Source organism: Leptodactylus fuscus, chromosome 7 (assembly GCF_031893055.1).
Source record: "Leptodactylus fuscus isolate aLepFus1 chromosome 7, aLepFus1.hap2, whole genome shotgun sequence".
In the NCBI taxonomy this organism is placed as follows: Eukaryota; Metazoa; Chordata; class Amphibia; order Anura; family Leptodactylidae; genus Leptodactylus; species Leptodactylus fuscus.
Genome location: NC_134271.1, coordinates 140,319,797 through 140,342,642, shown reverse-complemented (window position 1 = coordinate 140,342,642; position 22,846 = coordinate 140,319,797). Strand labels below are relative to the sequence as shown.

General features: G+C 44.6%; 2 protein-coding genes across 2 annotated transcripts; both read left to right on the top strand.

The window, feature by feature from the left end:
- The first annotated feature begins 852 nt into the window (after positions 1 to 852).
- On the top strand, positions 853 to 1,812 carry LOC142213386 (olfactory receptor 2G3-like). Its single transcript, XM_075281702.1, has one exon. It carries the CDS (start codon positions 859 to 861, stop codon positions 1,810 to 1,812), a length of 954 nt encoding a protein of 317 aa, XP_075137803.1. The 5' UTR covers positions 853 to 858.
- Positions 1,813 to 6,820: 5,008 nt separating this feature from the next.
- Positions 6,821 to 7,942, top strand: LOC142213385 (olfactory receptor 5B21-like). Its single transcript, XM_075281701.1, has 2 exons — positions 6,821 to 7,753; positions 7,844 to 7,942. Exons 1-2 carry the CDS (start codon positions 6,821 to 6,823, stop codon positions 7,940 to 7,942), a joined length of 1,032 nt encoding a protein of 343 aa, XP_075137802.1.
- Positions 7,943 to 22,846: the final 14,904 nt, after the last annotated feature.

Sequence of the window (22,846 nt, the reverse complement as noted above, 5' to 3'; positions counted from 1 at the left end):
CAGCAGCTCTTGCAAGACACTGCTCCTGGCGGATCACGTGACCGCCGGGTCAGAGGGCGGCCGCATCATGGCGGAGCCCATAGCCGTGTATACAGCGCTCATTGAGCGCTGTATACACAGTGATCGAGATGGCAGGGAAGGGAATAAACCTTCCCTGCCATCTCTCTGGGAGCTCCGGCTGAAGTTACAGCCGGCTCCCAGCTTCAGCAGCTGCACAATTTCCGTGCAGCTACTGTGTTCTGACTGGACGTACCTTTTTCACTAAAAGGAATGACTTTGTCAGTAAAATGAAAGACACTCAGTGGACAGTCACAGATCACAGTACAGTAACATACAATAATGCTAATGAGCAATTTCAAATCTAACACTGTTTTATAACAAAAAAAAATCTCTATAGTAAAAAAAACCTTAAAATTAGATTATTGGCAATGAAAGGGTGTATGTGATACACACACTGACAACAAAGCACAGAGCAGAAATTCTCCCTCCACCTACTCCTATGATTTCTCTGACTATCTGCCTAAAATTAAGGAACTAATCTTCGCTCCACTATTATTCTGTAGTTCTGTTTGTTAAAGGGATTGTGTTAAAGGCTATTCTTCTCTTACCTTTATTTTTCTGATCCGTTCCTGAGAAATTTCTTCTTTCTTCCATATGTAAATGAGTTTTCAGACAGCATTGGGGGCTTTATTATTACTATATTAATTATTATTTATTTATTTTTTCTTACAGTAAAATTAATTCCATGCAATTCATATTTGAAGAGGGTTTCCATGCCGTACACAACTATTTCCACGCTCATTCAAAGCTATTAAATAACTTCATTTTTGTTCTTTGTTAAGGATTCAGGTTAATTCCATGGAAAACTCCAACCAAACACTTCCAAATTGGTTCTTCCTGCTCGGATTATCTACTATCCCTCAGATGCAGGTTATATGTTTCCTTCTATTCGTGGTGATGTATATTTTTACATTGGCAGGAAATTGTCTTCTTCTCGTTACGGTGAGGATCAGCCCAACGTTACACACTCCTATGTACTTCTTCCTGAGTAATCTCTCTTTCATTGATATTTGTTTCTCCTCCACCATAGTTCCAATAGCTCTTAGAAATACTCTCTCCACAGACAAGAGTATTTCAGTAGGGGCTTGTGTTTTCCAGATGTTCTGCTCATTAGTACTTGGGGTAGCCGAATGTGTCTTGCTTGCCATTATGGCTTATGACAGATTTGTAGCCATTTGTAGACCATTGCACTACGGCAGTATTATGAACATGAAATTTTGCATTATTATAGCCCTAGTTCCATGGATTGTTGGTCTCATAAACGCCTCCATACAAGTGACCATCACCTGGAGACTTCCCTTCTGTAGGACTCATCATGTCAACCATTTCATTTGTGAAATTCCAGCTTTCTTACGATTGTCCTGCAGAGATCCTTGGCTTAATGAGGTAGCAATGTATGTGGCTGCCGGGCTCATTGTCTTATGTTCATTCTTATTGACTGTGATTTCCTATGTGTACATCATCTCCACCATTTTGAAGATCCATTCATCACGAGGAAGACATGCAGTGTTTTCTACTTGCACCTCCCATCTCATTGTTGTCACCCTCTATTATGGGACCCTCATGTCCATCTATCTTCAGCCTCCATCTTCCCACTCAGTGGAGACAGACAAGACTGTATCTGTTCTCTATACGGTGGTCACTCCAATGTTGAATCCCATCATCTACAGCATCAGGAATAAGGAGGTTAAGAATTGTATAATAAAGAATATCAAAAACCAAGCAAAGTTGTCTCAAAATATTTTGAAGTGAGTTATCGTAAGTAAACTTAGTAACACTATAATAAAGCAGAAAAGATTAATGAAGCCATACTTGTTGTGTTCCATAGCTTGCCACATTATCTTCTAGGGTGCAATAAGAGGCCTAATTCCCTGGTGGTATAGGAGTGTTAGGATTGTGAAGCAGGTGTGGCCATGATATGGGCGTCGCTACCTGTTCCACTGCACAATCCAGCACTGCAAGGGTTAACCTCCCTTGCAGCAGCCGGGCGTGGTCGACTGTTTGACAGACTGGGGTGTCGACCAATGGAAACTCGGATTGGGCAGCTGGGCTATTTGCTTGTGACCGCCCTTTATCTATATAAGGGGCTGGTCTGGATGCCCGGCGCTCTAAGATCATTTCTTAAACCCGTGCACTTGGGTTCCTGCCTGAACGATTATTAGTAGGCCTATTTAGAAAATAACCCCTGAGATAGCAATGCCACTGTTAGTTGGGCAGCATGCTGCCTTGTGTGTTGTCTGAAATATCTCAGTAGGCCATAGCTGTGTTCTTTTTAGTCAGAATTCACACTGACAAGTTGTTTGGCTGTGGCTGCCTTGGTGGTTGGGGGGAATTGGAAGCACACAGGGTTTAGTTGGTCTCTGTCTAGTCCAGGAGTTCTGGCTAGACAGTTTAAGTTTATTGTAGCGGCTGCTCTGATCTGCACAGGGGGCTCTGTGATATTAAACAAGAGCTCACCCAGTTACTTTAGGTTTCTGGAAGTGACACTAACTGCCAAACCGTATTCACACTTAGGTGTTAGCAGTCAGAGTCCAGAGGGCTCCGCACAGCGCCGCACCTCTAATGAGGCGACCTGAGGTGACTGCTCAGGTGGCGCTATGTCGGGGGTGGCCTTTTTACTGACCTAAGCCAGCCCAGGACAAGCTGCGTGCGAACTGTCCTGGACTGACTTAGCATTACGCCAGCCCGGCAGGGGAAGCGAGCGTTGGCTTGGGGCTCACAAGACCGCTGTGCAGGCTGAAGAACAGACAGCAGTGAGTATGCTGCTGTTAAAGAGATAAAAGTGATTGATGATGAGGATGATGATGGTGCTGGGGGAGGGGGGCTATGAATGTCTTTCTGGCCCTTAAGGACTGTTTTTTTCACACACACTTGTAATTCTTGCACTTGAGGGTTAATAGGAGCACTACAGACTGTAGTGCTCGTGTTAACCCCCAGCGCAAGAATTTCAAGTGGGTGGAAAAAGCAACAGCCCTTTAAGCCCAAGGAAGGGCCAGACAGACATTCAAAAGCCTCCCTCCCCAGCACCCCAACCCTCCCCCCTTGTATTAATAATGCCCCTAACAGCCCTTATATAAATACTGCATATCATTAATACAAGGGGGGGAGGTTATATAGGGACTGTTAGGGGCATTATTAATATAGGGGGGTATTATTAATATTGGGCACTATTTAAAGAGGACCTTTCATGAGTTGGAGCACATGCGGTTTTATATGCCACTGGAAACCCGACAGTGCACTGAATTCAGCGCACTGTCGGCTTTCCCTCCTCCCCTCATGATAGTGCTTGTCCATAGACAAATACTGGGGGGGCGTTCCTCCATGCTCTCACAGTACAGCGCTATAGGCGCTGCTGGGAAGAAGGACGTTCCTGACTGACTGTGAGAAACGCCCTTCTGACTGTGAAGAGCTACAGTACCAGCACCAATAGCTCTTCACTAGGGGCACAGACTGTGAAAGCCGACAGTGCGCTGAGTTCAGTGCACTGTCGGCTTTCCAGCGGAATATAAAACCGCATGTGCCTCAACTCATGAAAGGTCCTCTTTAAGGGGCTTTGTGTAGGTGAGGACAATATGGGTCAGGTGCCTGGAGAAGTGAGGAGTCAAAGATGTCTGTGCAAACTTTACACAGACAAATCACATGCTGGAAGAAGTGGTCACAGCAGTCCAGAGGGAAGAGACGTTAAATGAGCGATTAGTCAGGGACGTCTCCGGTAAGTCACCACAAAAGGGGGGGTGCCTTTCTGTCATCCGCCTCAGGCAGCAGAAAGGCTAGGTTCACCACTGGCTCCGTAGTATGTTATTTCATTTAATTTTTTTAATATATCCTGCTGATCGTAACAAGGAGATAATACAGTATAACTGTGGTATAGTCTGGTATAAATGGATGTCATATTCCTGGTTCTCTGATGTATGGAATGGAGTCGGAAATATACAGGTTTCAGTGACCACTGTAGCCGAATATTGAATTCAATGGTCACATATCGGGTAACCAGAGCAATGCAGAGCACTATCCAAATTAGGGTTGAGCGATCAAGATCGGAAAAGATCGGATCCCAATCATTGTTTAAGTAAATTTCACGATCTCTCAACCCTTACCTGCAACTTAATTTAACTTAACTGTAAATTACCTGCACAGAACCGCTGCTGCTCTCCGGAGCTCTGGGCCATTGTTCTCTCTCATTCACACGCTGGGAGAGTGTCGTGCGTGCCCTCGCCCCCTAGGCTAGTTTTACTGATGCTGGGAGTAGGTGGGGCTTGTAGTGGCTTAGGAGAGTGTGGGCGCTTACAGGGCAGGGAGACATGAGTGATTTACTAGGGAGGGGGGCTGTGTACGGCGCTCTGCCAGCATCTGAATGAGAGAGGAGAGAAACAGACAGAGAACAACAGGCCGGAGCTCCAGGAAGCGGCGTAACCAATGGGAGGGGAGGTGGCAGCGGTTCTGTGCAGGTAACCAGACAGCAGGGGGGACTAAGTAGCCAGCAGATTTTTTAATTACTATACAGCATGGAGTTTAAAAATTTAAGTCTTCAATTTTTTGGACTTCACGCTTTGTAGTGAATAGGATCGTTTTTAAAATCTGATCTTCGTTCATTAAAAAATCCCATTGACTTGCATTAGGATCGGAATTGGGATCTGGTTCGGATGGAAAATGATCGGAAATCTGATTTTAAAAATGATCCTGAAATCTCAAGATCGTCTCAACCCTAATCCAAATATATTTTCTATTACTAAAAAAAGACAGTCCAATTCTGGCTAAGACCTTCTCATATGACCTGGATGTCACTGTACCCAGCACTGTGGTCAGTACGTTCCTAAGCAGTTGAGGCTTTTATAGAAACCCTATATCCAGTTCACAATAAATCTCTTAAAAACACAAATCAGTTTGGAACTATTTTTCCTTCTTTGATGTTCAGTTGCCAAAGTTTTTGGACATTTCATGGGTGTAAGTAGTGATAGGCAACCTCAGAAGATTCATTTTGTTACTGGTTCTCTGAGAAATGCAATTCAGTGCGAACCAGAAGGGAAGGGCATAGTTTATTATTATTATATTCTCTTCGGGTCCCAGAGTATAATAATTGGAGCCAAGAGAAGAAGTGTAAAATTACAACAACAAAAAAAAACTTATCTTTACTGGGCTTCACTGCAGCATTTTCTGATGTTCTGGTGGTCATCTTCCTAGGTCACTATGTCTTCTGGTCTCCAGGTCACCTCTGAGGCCCAATCATAGGCCATACACCTCCTATTCAATCCTAGTAAACCCCTATGAGGACCAAGTTTTTTTGTTTTTTTTTCTGTTTTTTTCACTTTTCATTGTCATGATACAAAAGGCAGTTTTTTTAATTATTTTTTTTTCATTGGCATAGCTATAGAAGGGATTGGTTTTAGTGAGGGTAAATGTATTTTTCAGTGTATCATTTTAGGGTGCTGAAGGTGCAAACGTAAATAAAAAAAAACTCAGCAAAAAATAACAAGTTACCTTTAAGCTATTAATGGGAACATATACAGAACTAACAAATAAGTATCATTGTATAGTTTCACATATTTTGCACAATAAAAACAGGTTGTATTGATAAAATTAATTCTGAGACATACCATTCTATTTTTCCATCAGTTTAGCTTTCTGCAGGCTTACTTTTTGTGGGATTGGTTGTACTTTTTATACTGACCTTATATTGACTTCTTTCTGCCTCCTCCATCAAACACCACAATATACAAACCTCAGTCTACATACCCTGATGTTTTTAGATAAGATGGGAAGTGTGTCCTCTTACTGGTGAACAGATAGAGAAAGCCCCTCCATCTGTATAGCTGTATAAGGGCTTAATTTTTGTGGGAGAAATTTGACTTCATAACGGTAACATTTAATATTCCATACAATGTACTAGACAGCTGAAAAAAATTCAAAATGGTGTGAAATAAATGAAAAACATGTGTTTGCACAACTTTCTTACGGGCTTTGTTTTTATGGCATTCATTTTGCAGCCGAAATGACCGGTCTTCATGCGGGGTAGATCTTTGGATAAGACCCTGCCTCTGGGCAAAATAAGTACTGTATAGTACAGTAAAAAGTTGACATCTTCATCAAACTTCACATTAAAGTTTGGAGAACAAATGTAATAATCTAAAGCTAAATACCTTCAGGGAACCAATTAAAAAGTTTCCTCTCTTTAAAAAAAATAAATAAAAAATCACAGTAATCTTTAGTCATAATTAACCTGAGGATTTTTTTTTTTTTTACCTTGGATAACCTACGTCTCACACTTTTGGGAATGATAGAAATGTAGAATTCATCGTCTATATAAAGATCAACCTTCAGCTCATCTCTTTCTATCTATAACATGCCATTGACATCCTTTGCATTTTTTTAAAATTTGTAATTAAAATTTTATTTTGATTTTCAAAGAATGAAGAAGCCATGAAGAAATGTTCAAATAATATACTTCACCAAAGTCACCAAGTTCCTGGAAGTCCCATTTTGTGGAGGTAAGTCCTTTGCAGGTTGCACTACTACATCTCAATAGGATTCAGGTCAGGACTAGGTCTTCTTTACAGTAAGAACTTTGAAACTATTGAAGTTGCTGCCACCGGATTTTTGGTAGGTTTAAAGGTAGGACTTGATGGACTTGTGTATTTTCCATTCTTGTCAACTATGTTACTATATCTGCACTTGGACATCCTCCTAAATCCTGTAACTATTTCCATCTTAATTCAATATAATCAACTTCTTCCAATTTGTTCTTTAAGGTTCTAAAAATTCTATGGAGAACTCCAACCAAACACTCCCAAGTTGGTTCTTCCTGCTCGGATTATCTACTGTCCCTCAGATGCAGGTTATAGGTTTCCTTCTATTCGTGGTGATGTATATTATTACCTTGTCTGGAAATTGTCTTCTCCTAATTACAGTGAGGATCAGCCCAACGTTACACACTCCTATGTACTTCTTCCTGTGTAACCTCTCTTTCATGGACATCTGTTTTTCCACCACCATTGTTCCTGTAATCCTGAAAAACACGCTATCCAAAGACAAGAGTATTTCAGTAGGGGGTTGTGCTTTCCAAATGTTCTTTTATTTAGTCCTTGGGGCAGGAGAGTGCATTTTACTTTCCGTTATGGCTTATGATAGGTTTGTAGCCATTTGTAGACCATTGCACTACAGCAGTATTATGAACTTCAGGTTTTGTATCATCTTAGCCATAATACCATGGATTGTTGGGTTCATAAACTCCTCTATACAAGTTCCACTTACCTGGAGACTTCCCTTCTGTAGGTCTCATCATGTCAACCATTTCTTTTGTGAAGTACCTCCCTTCTTACGACTGTCCTGCATAGATCCTTGGCTTAATGTAATAGCCATGAATGTAGCAGCCGGGATCATTGTTCTATGTGCTTTTCTTTTGACTTTAATCTCCTATGTGTACATCATCTCCACCATTTTGAAGATCCACTCCTCGCGGGGAAGACATGCGGTCTTTTCTACTTGTGCCTCCCATCTCATGGTTGTCGCCCTCTACTATGGAACCCTCATGTCCATCTATCTTCAGCCTCGATCTTCCCAATCTGTAGAGACAGACAAGACGGCATCTGTTCTCTATACGGTGGTCACCCCAATGTTGAACCCCATCATCTACAGCATCAGGAATAAGGACGTTAAAAACTGTATAGTAAAGATTATCAAAAAACCAAGGAAAATGGTATAAAAACATTTCAATGTGAGTTATTTAAGCTAAACTTGCTTAAGCTATAATTATGAAGTCGTATATGTTCTGTTTTATGGCATGAAGGTACCTCATCTTCTTACTGTGGTCCTCATCATCCATATGAACGTTTATGGTATTTGTAGACAAGAAGATGACATAGACATTTGGAAACATCCAGGTTAAGACACATTTTATACTAATTTAGACTTCTCCAGTGGTCTTGGGTGGTGGAGAAAGTAATGTCACTTGTTCTGGTTGGCTATGAGAGAAGAAGAGGTTTAAGTGTTGCTCCGTAGTCTTCTACGAGTGTAAGGGGTGTTCAAGTTATTGTCTTCTCCTTTAGGTTGGGTCTAAATTTAAAATAATAAACAGTGATTACTTACCTCTCCGTTTGGCCAGTGTTCCAGTTGAGAGTTTCTATTTAGGTCCCCGGTTCTTCCTGACCTTTGGCCTGAACACGACCACATCAGTCAATCAGTGGATGAGTTCTAAGGGTGTCTTCAAACAGCACAGACAAAAAATATGAAAAAACTGAGGACCCAACTAAAAAAAATCTCTGCTGAATCCCCGGGCAAATGGACGGGTAAGAATGCAATGTTTAACCATTTCAGGACCAGACACATTTTCTTTTTTTGTTTTTGTTTTTTTGTACATGAGGTTTTGAGGGCTATGACTTTTTTTTTTTTTTTTGGTCATTAAAATAATAGGGATTTATTTTCATCTTGTTTTTATTTTTTCAAGTTGTTTTCTTCATTTCAATATCCAAGAAAATATAAAGAAAAAGGACAGGAAGTTTGTAAAATTTTTCACATTTTTTATGGGGGTTTTTAGTAGCAAAAGTGCTACTATAAAAAAAAAATTCAACATTTTTCCTTTCCTTTATGTTATTTTTTTTATGTAGGTGGCAATTATTGTTATGTCGCAGAGTAGTGGTACTGGTGTTTTGTGTTGAATTTTTTTTTACGTATTTTAACTTTCCTTTTTTGGCTTATTTTACATAATCGGCTTTCCCAGGATGTGCCTGAGTGCTGGAAATATTGGTGACATTAATTTCGGCACTGATATCTCCCCACTGTCAGAAGGGCATGCCTCTGACAGCACAAGGCTAAGAGAGTACAGTCCAAGGGGGCATACCCCACAGCCCAGTGATGACTCTAGTCCAGACCTGGGCAGTATACAGCCTGCAGGTCACATCCGGCCCTCTGCCTTGTTCTGTCCGGCCCACATATCTTTTGGAAGTTTGTGCTAGGACCTGTGATGACGTCATCTCAGCCTATCACCAGGATAGGCTATGACTCATTAGTGGGCAGAGCCACACAGGGCAGTGTGAAACAGCAAGATGCCGGTAATGGATACTGCTGGAAGATAAAGAAGAGAGAAGAGACAGCATGTGTGAGCAAGAGGGGGGAACTAGGGGCAGATGAGGGGGGCAGTTAAACTGAAGGCAGATGGTGGGGGGACATTAAACTAGGGGGCAGATGGAGGGTGAAATAAAACTGGGGTCAACTGGAGGAGGATATTAAACCATGGGGGGTAGCTGGAGGGGGACATGTCTGCCTCTAATTGCCCCCAGTTTAATGTCTCCCTCCAACTATCCCCACTGTTTAATATCCCCCTCCAGCTGCCCCAGTTTAATGCCCCCTCTAGTTTCCCCTAGTTTAAACTGGGGCACGAGGAGAGGGACTTAGTACTTTGGGACATTTAGAGGAGATCATTATAATGTGGGGACATATAATGTACGGGTGACTGTAGGAGGATTGTACTTTGTGGGGGCAAATGGAAAAATGATTGAGAATGGGTGGAGTCAGCGTAGAAGTCAGTGGAGCTAAATTTGCTGTGGCACACATAGCCCTCTAGAACCGTTTCAATTTCTCATGTAGCCCCAAGTGAAAATTAATTGCTCACCCCTACTCTAGTCTGTAAGGCCTGCCCTTCTGACAGTTGGAAGATATCGGTACCGAAATCAACATCACCAATATCTCCAGCACCAGAGATATTGGTGACATTGGTGAATTGTCGGTTCGTAGCAGTATATAAAACCGCCCTGTGCTCGAGGACATGAAAGGTCCTTGTTAACATGTTAAAAGCCAGCTGTAGTTTAGGTCTCCAGGTCCGCTGCAGTTGGATATCAGTGAGGTGTTTTGTAGAAGCGCATTACTTTTCTGTTCTCAGACAGATGATACTGTATTTAGATAAAACGTAATGACCAGGATGAGAATGGACAAATTCCCGCGGTAGAATAAAATTTAACTTTTATTTATAACCAAGTATAAAACAGTTACATAGTAACTGTTTGAGGTATAATGTCAACCAGCCTAAGCGACGCATTTCGGGAGCATTATGTCCCTTCCTCTCGGCACGATACTGTATTTAACTGCTTGGATGTGTCAATTATGGCATCAAAGTGGTGAGACAGAGGTAGGGGGCTCTTTCTGTCATTACATTAATTCCCCCCCCCCCCAGTGCAACAAATCCAGATGAGTTGCTTTAGCAGCCAGGGGGCTAGGAATGGCCTCTAAGTCAGCCATGTTCAGAAGCCTATTAGGTCCCGCAAGAGGCAGGACTTAATAGGATGCCTGTCAGTAGAACACGTACAGGAAAGGATAATTCTTTACTACACACTGAAAGCATGGCGATGTATTATGGAAATGGTAAAACAATGGTTTGTACAAGTCTTCTTGTGTGACTAATAAAAATTTTAAGAAATATCTATCACTGTAAAATAATCAATGCCGTGTACAAAATTAACATCTCACCAATAAAAAAGTTGGAAAAACCTTTACTAGTAAAAGAAACGTTACTGGAAGAAGAAAACACAAAAGCCAATGTAGTGTAGCTGTATATCTAATAGCTTGTGCGGTAGTATAAAATAATAGCACTACATCTATTCTACACTTTAAAGACCATTAATATGACAGAATAAAAAAAATACGAAAATTATGCCAATGAACAAGTCGGCCAATTCTTCAAAATACAATCTGACGTAGCTCCATCACAAATATGGCAAAATATGTATGAATTCACACAATAATGCTATCATGTATCAATTATATGACACTGCTGCATACACAGGAAAATGAAAATGTTATGTGTTAGGGCAAAACAAGGGCAATTTTATTTTATTTTTTTAAAGTATGGTTATCGTACAAAAGTAATAAAACATAAGGAGCTAGAATTGTACCAATGATATAGTGAACTAAAATAATAAAGGTAACACATTATTCAGTTTGGTGAATAGCACAAACATTACACGGAATCAATCACCAGAACCCAACATATTAATCCAGCCAGGCAGATAGATAGGTTAGTGTCACCAGAACCAGCATATCACCCCAGTCCTGCAGATAGATAGGTTAGTGTCACCAGTACCAGCATATCACCCCAGCCCTGCAGATAGATAGATTACTGTCACCAGAACCAGCATATCACCCCAGTCCTGCAGATAGATAGGTTACTGTCACCAGAACCAGCATATCACCCCAGTCCTGCAGATAGATAGATTACTGTCACCAGAACCAGCATATCACCCCAGCCCTGCAGATAGATAGGTTAGTGTCACCAGTACCAGCATATCACCCCAGCCCTGCAGATAGATAGATTACTGTCACCAGAACCAGCATATCACCCCAGCCCTGCAGATAGATAGGTTAGTGTCACCAGAACCAGCATATCACCCCAGCCCTGCAGATATATAGGTTACTGTCACCAGAACCAGCATATCACCCCAGCCCTGCAGATAGATAGGTTACTGTCACCAGTACCAGCATATCACCCCAGCCCTGCAGATAGATAGGTTAGTGTCATCAGAACCAGCATATCACTCCAGCCCTGCAGAAAGATAGGTTAGTGTCACCAGAACCAGCATATCACCTCAGCCCTGCAGATAGATAGGTTAGTGTCACCAGAACCAGCATATCACCCCAGCCCCGCAGATAGATAGGTTAGTGACACCAGACCCCAGAATATCACCCCAGCCCTGCAGATAGATAGGTTAGTGTCACCAGAACCAGCATATCACCCCAGCCCTGCAGATAGATAGGTTAGTGTCACCAGAACCAGCATATCACCCCAGTCCTGCAGATAGATAGGTTAGTGTCACCAGTACCAGCATATCACCCCAGCCCTGCAGATAGATAGATTACTGTCACCAGAACCAGCATATCACCCCAGTCCTGCAGATAGATAGGTTACTGTCACCAGAACCAGCATATCACCCCAGTCCTGCAGATAGATAGATTACTGTCACCAGAACCAGCATATCACCCCAGCCCTGCAGATAGATAGGTTAGTGTCACCAGTACCAGCATATCACCCCAGCCCTGCAGATAGATAGATTACTGTCACCAGAACCAGCATATCACCCCAGCCCTGCAGATAGATAGGTTAGTGTCACCAGAACCAGCATATCACCCCAGCCCTGCAGATATATAGGTTACTGTCACCAGAACCAGCATATCACCCCAGCCCTGCAGATAGATAGGTTACTGTCACCAGTACCAGCATATCACCCCAGCCCTGCAGATAGATAGGTTAGTGTCATCAGAACCAGCATATCACTCCAGCCCTGCAGAAAGATAGGTTAGTGTCACCAGAACCAGCATATCACCTCAGCCCTGCAGATAGATAGGTTAGTGTCACCAGAACCAGCATATCACCCCAGCCCCGCAGATAGATAGGTTAGTGACACCAGACCCCAGAATATCACCCCAGCCCTGCAGATAGATAGGTTAGTGTCATCAGAACCAGCATATCACTCCAGCCCTGCAGATAGATAGGTTAGTGTCACCAGACCCAGCATATCACTCCAGCCCTGCAGATAGATAGGTTACTGTCACCAGAACCAGCATATCACCCCAGCCCTGCAGATAGATAGGTTAGTGTCACCAGACCCCAGAATATCACCCCAGCCCTGCAGATAGATAGGTTAGTGTCACCAGACCCCAGCATATCACCCCAGTCCTGCAGATAGATAGGTTAGTGTCACCAGACCCAGCATATCACCCCAGCCCTGCAGATAGATAGGTTACTGTCACCAGAACCAGCATATCACCCCAGCCCTGCAGATAGATAGGTTAGTGTCACCAGACCCCAGAATATCACCCCAGCCCTGCAGATAGATAGGTTAGTGTCACCAGACCCCAGCATATCACCCCAGTCCTGCAGATAGATAGGTTAGTGTCACCAGACCCAGCATATCACCCCAGCCCTGCAGATAGATAGGTTAGTGTCACCAGAACCAGCATATCACCCCAGTCCTGCAGATAGATAGGTTAGTGTCACCAGAACTAGCATATGAACCCATATAGAAGGGTGTGATGGATGTTGCTGGATGGATGGTGGGATAGGGTCCCAATCCGTATGTAATACAATAAAGAATCCCACCGACAAACAATGGATCTTTTGCGTGATTGCTTTAATATTTGAAGATTTGTACACGGCTTGGTGAAAACAAAATAAACGTTTTCGGCCGGTATGGCCTTCTTCAGACTCTACAAATGAGCAAAGTGTAAGACAAGACAGAAGTGAGTATTCCACCAAAGCATCTCATGTGATAATATACAAAGAGATGACTTGACAATAAACCGACTATACCAAATATACAAAATGTACAAAATATACAAGATCATCACTTGAGCATATATACTATAGAAAACCAGAAGTTCAAGTCGATATAACAGAAGATTTAACCCGTGACATACAGATAACATAGAATATAATTCGCCGATTGTTAGCTGTTGAGGTCCTTGGTCATTCATGAGGAGAGTATAGGCCAGAGAATTAGAGCCAAGCTAGTGTCCCTTATGGACTAGAAAGAGTGAAATGATCTCTTGAATAACAAGGCATCCCTGTGACAAGAAGAAAGCGATAGTCATTCAGTACAGATCTATTATAAGACATACCGTTTCAGGTTTAGTTGAAGATATAGAAAATGGGAGATGCCCAGATAAGAGGTATAAGCCTAAAAAGAGAAAAATATACTAGAATGAGAATATGTCCTGAAGTGGTATATGTATAGCGTGTTATCAAATGGATAAGATGCTCACCCTTCAAATAGTATTTCAAAGGGGAACACCAGGTAATAGCATAGGTGGAATGTGGAGGTTCCAACCAGTCTATCAAAGGAACAGATATGCTGATAGTTAGTGTGATCCAAGCTCATGGTATGCTTAGTGTGACCGAGATAATGTGGGATAGCAGCTTACCCTTATCAGACCGGATGTGGTATACTAGTAAAGATGCCTGTATAGTGTAGGATGCAGGGTCCGCTGGAGTAAGGGAAAAAGCTAATGTTCAAGCTCAACCAGTAGTTGTATATATATATACATATATATTTGAATCAATGGCTGATATGGGGAAGGATTTTACCTGTGGAGCTTGGCTCAGTATCCCCCTGGAGGACCTAGCATTGGTGGTGCAGTGTGTCCTAGGGGATATAAATAAAGAGTTGACTATATGCCCAGTTAAGTGGCTAATGAAGTATAGGGGGGGGGCCATGTTGTTCCTTACCTCTGGAGGGCGATGTGAGATGTCCTCTATCATAGGTGGTGTGGTAGAGACTGCGGGCGGTCAGCGCTTTATCGTGCGCTGAGCCGGCCCGCCCTGTCGGCACGGCGCATGCGCGCCGTGCGTCATGACGTGAGTCAAGGCGCACATCCCATGCAAGTCTATGGGAGCGCGGCCGTGCGGCTGGACAGTCACGTGGGGAGGTGTTTCCCCGTGACCATGGTGACACAGGCTCACAGCGTCGGAGTCACAGCACGTCTCTGCCACAGGGCAGAGACCGGCTCCAGGGGCAGAGATCAGATTGCAGCAGCACTGCATCTACAACTATGACTAAATGTACTGATGAGTCACTTTATGTAAAGCTGTGGAATATGGGGTGGGACAGGGGAGATAGATGGACTAAGGAAAACAGAACCAGGAGTTGAAAATAAGGAGAAGAGGAAAAAGAGAGTTCCACATTACCCCCACAAGCCATATCACTAGCGGTCGATTTACTCAGGATAGTATTGGAAGAGGATTACTTTCTCTTCCAGGACACCTACTATAAACAGAGACAGGGTACCGCAATGGGGTCCAATGTGGCCCCTCCGTACGCTAACGCGTACATGGCGGACTTCGAGGAAACATGGATCTACCCTCATCCGCTCTTTATCACTCACTGTACTCTATGGAAAAGATACATAGATGATATTTTCTGTCTGTGGACAGGCGGACTGGAATCTTTGCTTCAGTTTAGGGACTACATTAATAGCATATGGCCGGAACTGCAATTCACTTTGACCCATAGTGAGAAGTCTATCAGCTTTCTAGACACACTTATCAGTATGGACGCTTCAGGGAATCTGTCCACTGATCTGTTCGTGAAGGACACGGACAGAAACAGTTTACTTCACTATTCGAGTTTTCACCCTTTGGCGACAAAAAAATCTCTCCCGAGATCGCAGTTCACTAGAGTGAACCGCATTGTTGAGAACCCCCAAACACGAGCATTCAGGTTAGAGGAGATGCAACGTAAATTTAGCGAACGAGGCTATCCGCAATCCGTCCTGGATGATGCCAAACCCAGAACCACGCAGACGGGTGTTAGGGTAAAACCCAAACGTATTCCTTTTGTTCATACTTACCACCCCTTCAATTATAAAGTACACCGGATTATACGCAAACATTGGGGCACCTTAAAGAACTCCTTTCCCAATGTTGAAGAATTTCAAAACGGGTTCATGCCCTGCTATAAGCGCCCCCGCAATATACGGGATACCGTAGTGAAGGCGGACCTTGGCTCTAATCTGAAGGTTCCGAGACAGACATTCCTGGACACGCCCAGAAGAGGCACCTTTCCATGTTTAGGTTGCTTACAATGCTCAAACATTCTCAAGGGGGACAAAATTTATCACCCCCTATCTGGACGTGTTTTTCCATCACAGGGTTTCTTCACCTGTGAATCTACATATGTAGTATATCTGATTAAGTGCCCGTGCGGTCTCGCATACGTTGGGGAGACAACCCAGCGTGTGCGGGACCGCATACGCCAGCACAAATCGAATATTCGATGCCGACTGCTACATTTGCCGATTCCGGCCCACTTTATCAACCAGAATCACAACATTGCACAGTTAAGGTTCCAGGTACTCGAACAAGTTGAGGCACCTAGGAGGGGGGGAGATAGGATTCGCCTCCTAAAACGTAGAGAAGCATTCTGGATATATACCCTCCAGACAATGGAACCCCTGGGGTTAAATAGAGAATATGACATTGCTGCTTTCCTGTGAATCTGGACCTGATGTACTAATATGTGTTTCCTGTTTTCCAGAATCGCCGTTAGACACTTCAGTGACATCATCTAAGAGGTATCCTTGGTCAATTCTCTGGCAACATTGACTGTATGTTCTATCATCTTTTTGTCCCTTTTATTATTTATGTAACACCCCCTTTGGCCACACCCCCGGGTAGCGGGGCGTTCGGATAAGTATTAGTTGCCGTTCTACCTTGCTTAGCGCAGTGCCTCCACCCTTGTCGGTGATATTCTGGTGCTTCCGGGTTGACAGTACCTTTCTTCAGATCTCTGTCCGGGGCTTGACAAGGGAAAGCCCCGCCCACACCAACACGCCAGAGAAGATTGTGGTATAAACAAAGAAACCTTTATATGGAACTTAATAAAGTAATGGTGAAGTACAATATGCAATAACATTCACAGCATCAGTAAGGTATAATACTTTAAACGATAAACCTATCTAGAAAATGGCAGGTCTATATGGCAAAACCCTAGGACAGTGTATAACAATCACAAAGCTCAGTCTTAATACAAGGCCTGTTGCCGCGGTTCTGGAAAGAATCTTCTTTCGTTGGTGCACATGAAATATGTCAAAAATGAACAATGCTCCTTTAATTCCTGGCAGGGTAATATTCCTTAGTCCAGAAGATTTGGTACACTGCAGAAAATCCAGTACTGGCTACAATCATCTATCAGCAGCAGCAGGCTCTATCCCTTACAATAGGACATGGCAGCACAGCAGGTGCCTGGATGCATCAAGTCTCTTTTACTCCTTCTGCAGTGCTCCAGCTTAAAAAGTTATACTAGACAAGAACAACTCACTCCTGGATCATAGGATGCAGTCTAAATAAGAATGCTGGTGGTAGGTACACTTACAGTTCCAGAGGAATTAACGCTGTCCTGTCCAACAGGCTGCCAAAGGGTTAAGTCTGGAAGAACGTTCCGGTGTAGCAGGGAGGCGCCTCCGTCGGTTGGGGAGGGTATGGATACCCTGTCTATTCGGCAAATCGTCCTGTAGAGTTGGTAACCTTTTCTCTGAAGGAATTAAATCCTCTTTCCTTTTGCTTTCAGCCTCTGGGGGCTCAGGAGATCTTATTCCTGCATCCACCTGTGATCCCTCTCTCCTGCAGACTGCCTGAGCACATGGTCTCCCCTGCCAAGCAGCCCCTCCCATCCTCCAAGGATTTCATAAACAATCACAATTGCTTTCATGCTGCATGCACAATGTTTGCAAACTGTTAACCCCTCGTTGCCTTGAACTGCACACAGGGGTTACATTTAATTATTATTTTTTTCTTTTTCCTCTTCTCCTTATTTTCAACTCCTGGTTCTGTTTTCCTTAGTCCATCTATCTCCCCTGTCCCACCCCATATTCCACAGCTTTACATAAAGTGACTCATCAGTACATTTAGTCATAGTTGTAGATGCAGTGCTGCTGCAATCTGATCTCTGCCCCTGGAGCCGGTCTCTGCCCTGTGGCAGAGACGTGCTGTGACTCCGACGCTGTGAGCCTGTGTCACCATGGTCACGGGGAAACACCTCCCCACGTGACTGTCCAGCCGCACGGCCGCGCTCCCATAGACTTGCATGGGACGTGCGCCTTGACTCACGTCATGACGCACGGCGCGCATGCGCCGTGCCGACAGGGCGGGCCGGCTCAGCGCACGATAAAGCACTGACCGCCCGCAGTCTCTACCACACCACCTATGATAGAGGACATCTCACATCGCCCTCCAGAGGTAAGGAACAACATGGGGCCCCCCCCCCTATACTTCATTAGCCACTTAACTGGGCATATAGTCAACTCTTTATTTATATCCCCTAGGACACACTGCACCACCAATGCTAGGTCCTCCAGGGGGATACTGAGCCAAGCTCCACAGGTAAAATCCTTCCCCATATCAGCCATTGATTCAAATATATATGTATATATATATACAACTACTGGTTGAGCTTGAACATTAGCTTTTTCCCTTACTCCAGCGGACCCTGCATCCTACACTATACAGGCATCTTTACTAGTATACCACATCCGGTCTGATAAGGGTAAGCTGCTATCCCACATTATCTCGGTCACACTAAGCATACCATGAGCTTGGATCACACTAACTATCAGCATATCTGTTCCTTTGATAGACTGGTTGGAACCTCCACATTCCACCTATGCTATTACCTGGTGTTCCCCTTTGAAATACTATTTGAAGGGTGAGCATCTTATCCATTTGATAACACGCTATACATATACCACTTCAGGACATATTCTCATTCTAGTATATTTTTCTCTTTTTAGGCTTATACCTCTTATCTGGGCATCTCCCATTTTCTATATCTTCAACTAAACCTGAAACGGTATGTCTTATAATAGATCTGTACTGAATGACTATCGCTTTCTTCTTGTCACAGGGATGCCTTGTTATTCAAGAGATCATTTCACTCTTTCTAGTCCATAAGGGACACTAGCTTGGCTCTAATTCTCTGGCCTATACTCTCCTCATGAATGACCAAGGACCTCAACAGCTAACAATCGGCGAATTATATTCTATGTTATCTGTATGTCACGGGTTAAATCTTCTGTTATATCGACTTGAACTTCTGGTTTTCTATAGTATATATGCTCAAGTGATGATCTTGTATATTTTGTACATTTTGTATATTTGGTATAGTCGGTTTATTGTCAAGTCATCTCTTTGTATATTATCACATGAGATGCTTTGGTGGAATACTCACTTCTGTCTTGTCTTACACTTTGCTCATTTGTAGAGTCTGAAGAAGGCCATACCAGCCGAAAACGTTTATTTTGTTTTCACCAAGCCGTGTACAAATCTTCAAATATTAAAGCAATCACGCAAAAGATCCATTGTTTGTCGGTGGGATTCTTTATTGTATAGCATATGAACCCAGTCCCGCAGATAGATAGGTTAGTATCACCAGAACCAGCATATCACCCCAGTCCTGCAGATAGATAGGTTAGTGTCACCAGAACCAGCATATCACCCGAGCCCTGCAGATAGATAGGTTAGTATCACCAGAACCAGCATATCACCCCATCCCTGCAGATAGATAGGTTACTGTCACCAGACCCAGTATATCACCCCAGCCCTGCAGATAGATAGGTTACTGTCACCAGACCCAGTATATCACCCCAGCCCTGCAGATAGATAGGTTACTGTCACCAGACCCAGTATATCACCCCAGCCCTGCAGATAGATAGGTTAGTGTCACCAGAACCAACATATCACCCCAGTCCTGCAGATAGATAGGTTAGTGTCACCAGAACCAGCACATCACCCCAGCCCTGCAGATAGATAGGTTAGTCACCAGAACCAGCATATCACCCCAGTCCTGCAGATAGATAGGATACGGTCACCAGAACCAGTATATCACCCCAGCCCTGCAGATAGATAGGTTAGTGTCACCAGAATCAGCATATCACCCCGGCCCTGCAGATAGATAGGTTAGTGTCACCAGAACCAGCATATCACCCCAGCCCTGCAGATAGATAGGTTAGTGTCACCAGAACCAGCATATCACCCCAGCCCTGCAGATAGATAGGTTAGTGTCACCAGACCCAGCATATCACCCCAGTCCTGCAGATAGATAGGTTAGTGTCACCAGAATCAGCATATCACCCCGGCCCTGCAGATAGATAGGTTAGTGTCACCAGAACCAGCATATCCCCCCAGCCCTGCAGATAGATAGGTTAGTGTCACCAGAATCAGCATATCACCCCGGCCCTGCAGATAGATAGGTTAGTGTCACCAGAACCAGCATATCACCCCAGCCCTGCAGATAGATAGGATAGTGTCACCAGAACTAGCATATCACCCCAGCCCTGCAGATAGATAGGTTACTGTCACCAGAACCAGCATATCACCCCAGCCCTGCAGATAGATAGGTTACTGTCACCAGAACTAGCATATCACCCCAGCCCTGCAGATAGATAGGTTACTGTCACCAGAATCAGCATATCACCCCAGCCCTGCAGATAGATAGGTTAGTGTCACCAGAACCAGCATATCACCCCAGTCCTGCAGATACATAAGTTAGTGTCAGCAGAGCCAGTATATCACCCCAGCCCTGCAGATAGATAGGTTAGTGTCACCAAACCCAGTATATCGCCCCAGCCCTGCAGATAGATAAGTTAGTGTCACCAGACCGTGCATATCACCCCAGCCCTGCAGATAGATAGGTTAGTGTCACCAGAACCAGCATATCACCCCAGCCCTGCAGATAGATAGGTTAGTGTCACCAGACCCAGTATATCATCCCAACCCTTCAGATAGATATTTCGCATAAAGGGAAGGGAAAAAGGAAATTCACAGTCTGCCACTAAGATGTTATATTAGAACAATATGTTGTTGACAAAATTCAAAATTTATGGGATTGAATCACTAACCCGTCTTTTGAAATTACAATCAAGGACTGTGCGCACGGACTTCTTCGCTCCTCCGGTCAGAAGCAATTATATACAGCCAAGAAAATAAAAAATTGAAGATCCAGCGTGTCCATAAAATTCTTTTCTTACTTTATTCAATGGCCCATAGCCATATTAAAATCGAGTCACAGACAAGGATGGTATAGAACAAGGCAATAGAAATAGCATTAAGTCCGACCGACGCGTTTCGAGAACATAGTTAGGGCCCCATACAGCCTAAGTGTCTGCCCCCCCCCCCCGCCGCCATTTTAAAACTACTTTAATTTGTGACATACCCATTCTGTATTACATTTCCCTTTATTTAGCAGCATTACATGTCTTAATCAGATTCTATTTGCAGGTATAATCTGCTACGTGTGGATGCGCCTGTAGAGAGCCAACACTATCTATAAGAGCCCTCCTAATAAATCCTCAGGGCTTTTTCACATTGCGTTTTTGGCCTCCCTTGCCGGGATATGTTGGTAACCAGTCAGAATCAGCTGTCAACTTATCCCTGCACGAAGAACTGGCCATTAAAAAAAGGGGGCCTGCAGTTCTCCGTGCAGGGATAAGTGGGGAGCTGATTGTGACTGGTTACCAACGTATCCCGGCAAGGGAGGCCAAAAACACAATGTGAACACGCCTTTATATTGAAAGTCCCACCCCCAAACAGGCTGCTATGCTAGTAACATAGCAGCCTACATCATTATTAATACAAAGCACACAGACCTTTGGAGCTATTGTGTGCTTTGTAGTTCTCCAGCTAAAAACTTATATATTATATATTATTGCCCCAGACGTTCCCTCTCCACAGTGCCGCACACCCGATGTCCCAACAATCCCCCCCCCCCGTCCACCTTCTAACATCTTTCCACTGCCCCTGTACCCATACCTCCCAACTTTTGAAGAACCAAAAGAGGGACAAAATGTTCGGCGCGCAAATGTTGACTCCACCCATTCTCATTAATTTTTCATGTGCCCGCACACAGTATAATCCTCCTACGTCACCCGTACATTATATGCCCCCCCTCTATCTCTCCCCCAGCTTCATATACACCCTTCATCTGCTCCCAGTTTCATGTCTCCCACCCAATCTCTGCCCCCAGATTCATGTCCGCCCATCCATTTCTGCCACCAGTTTCATGTCCCCCCCTCCATCTCTGCCCCCAGTTTCATGTCCCCTCCATCTCTGTCCTGTTTCATGTCCCCCATCTCTACCCCCAGATTCATGCCCTCCATCTCTGCTCCCATATTCATGTCCCTCCATCTCTGCCCCCATTGTTATGCCGTCCTCTCCATCTCTGCCCCCATATTCATGTCCCCTCCATCTCTGCCCCCATTGTCATGCCGTCCTCTCCATCTCTGCCCCCATTGTCATGCTGTCCTCTCCATCTCTGCCCCCATATTCATGTCCCCTCCATCTCTGCCCCCATATTCATGTCCCTCCATCTCTGCCCCCATTGTCATGCCATCCTCTCCATCTCTGCCCCCAGTGTCATGCCGTCCTCTCTCTGCCCCCAGTTTCACATTCCACATTACACTGACTGACTTACCTTCTCCTTCGTTCCCTCGCAGCTCTCTGCGTGCCTGTCTCTCACTGGCGCACAGTTATAGACGCGATGTGACGTCATCACATCGAGTCTACAAGCCAGTAGCGGAGGCGGTGAAGCGAGGAGCTGACACAGGTCAGCTCCTCGCTTCAGCCGCATATGTGACAGCGAGAGAGGCGCACAGCGGTGAAGCAAGGAGCTGACCTGTGTCAGCTCCTCGCTTCGCCGCCGGCTACTGGCTTGTAGACGCGATGGCTGAAGCGAGGAGCTGACCTGTTGAAGACATACGCGGCTGAAGCAAGGAGCTGTGTCAGCTCCTCGCTTCACCGCTGCGTGCCTCTCTCGCTGACACATATGCGGCTGAAGCGAGGAGCTGACCTGTGTCAGCTCCTCGCTTCGCTGCCGCCGCTGCTACTGGCTTGTAGACGCGATGGCTGAAGCGAGGAGCTGACCTGTGTCAGCTCCTCGCTTCGCTGCTACCGCCGGCTACTGGCTTTTAGACGCGATGTGATCACATCGCGTCTACAAGCCAATAGCAGCGGCGGCAGCGAAGCGAGGAGCTGACACAGGTCAGCTCCTCGCTTCAGCCATCGCATCTACAAGCCAGTAGCAGCGGCGGCAGCGAAGCGAGGAGCTGACACAGGTCAGCTCCTCGCTTCAGCCGCATATGTGTCAGCGAGAGAGGCACGCAGCGGTGAAGCGAGGAGCTGACACAGCTCCTTGCTTCAGCCGCGTATGTCTTCAACTCAGATCTGCGTCCTCTGGATGCAGATCTGAGTTGAAATAGGACATACACAATGACTGCTACGGGCGCCAGGGGGCTGGCACATGGTGGCGGGCCAAAACCG

Bases quoted from the DNA above. Each gene is read 5' to 3' on its own strand.
- LOC142213386 (XM_075281702.1), top strand. From the start codon at position 859: ATGGAAAACTCCAACCAAACACTTCCAAATTGGTTCTTCCTGCTCGGA.
- LOC142213385 (XM_075281701.1), top strand. From the start codon at position 6,821: ATGGAGAACTCCAACCAAACACTCCCAAGTTGGTTCTTCCTGCTCGGA. The intron at 7,754-7,843 runs GTATAAAAACAT...TATGGCATGAAG, and splicing joins TCAAAAAACCAAGGAAAATG to GTACCTCATCTTCTTACTGT.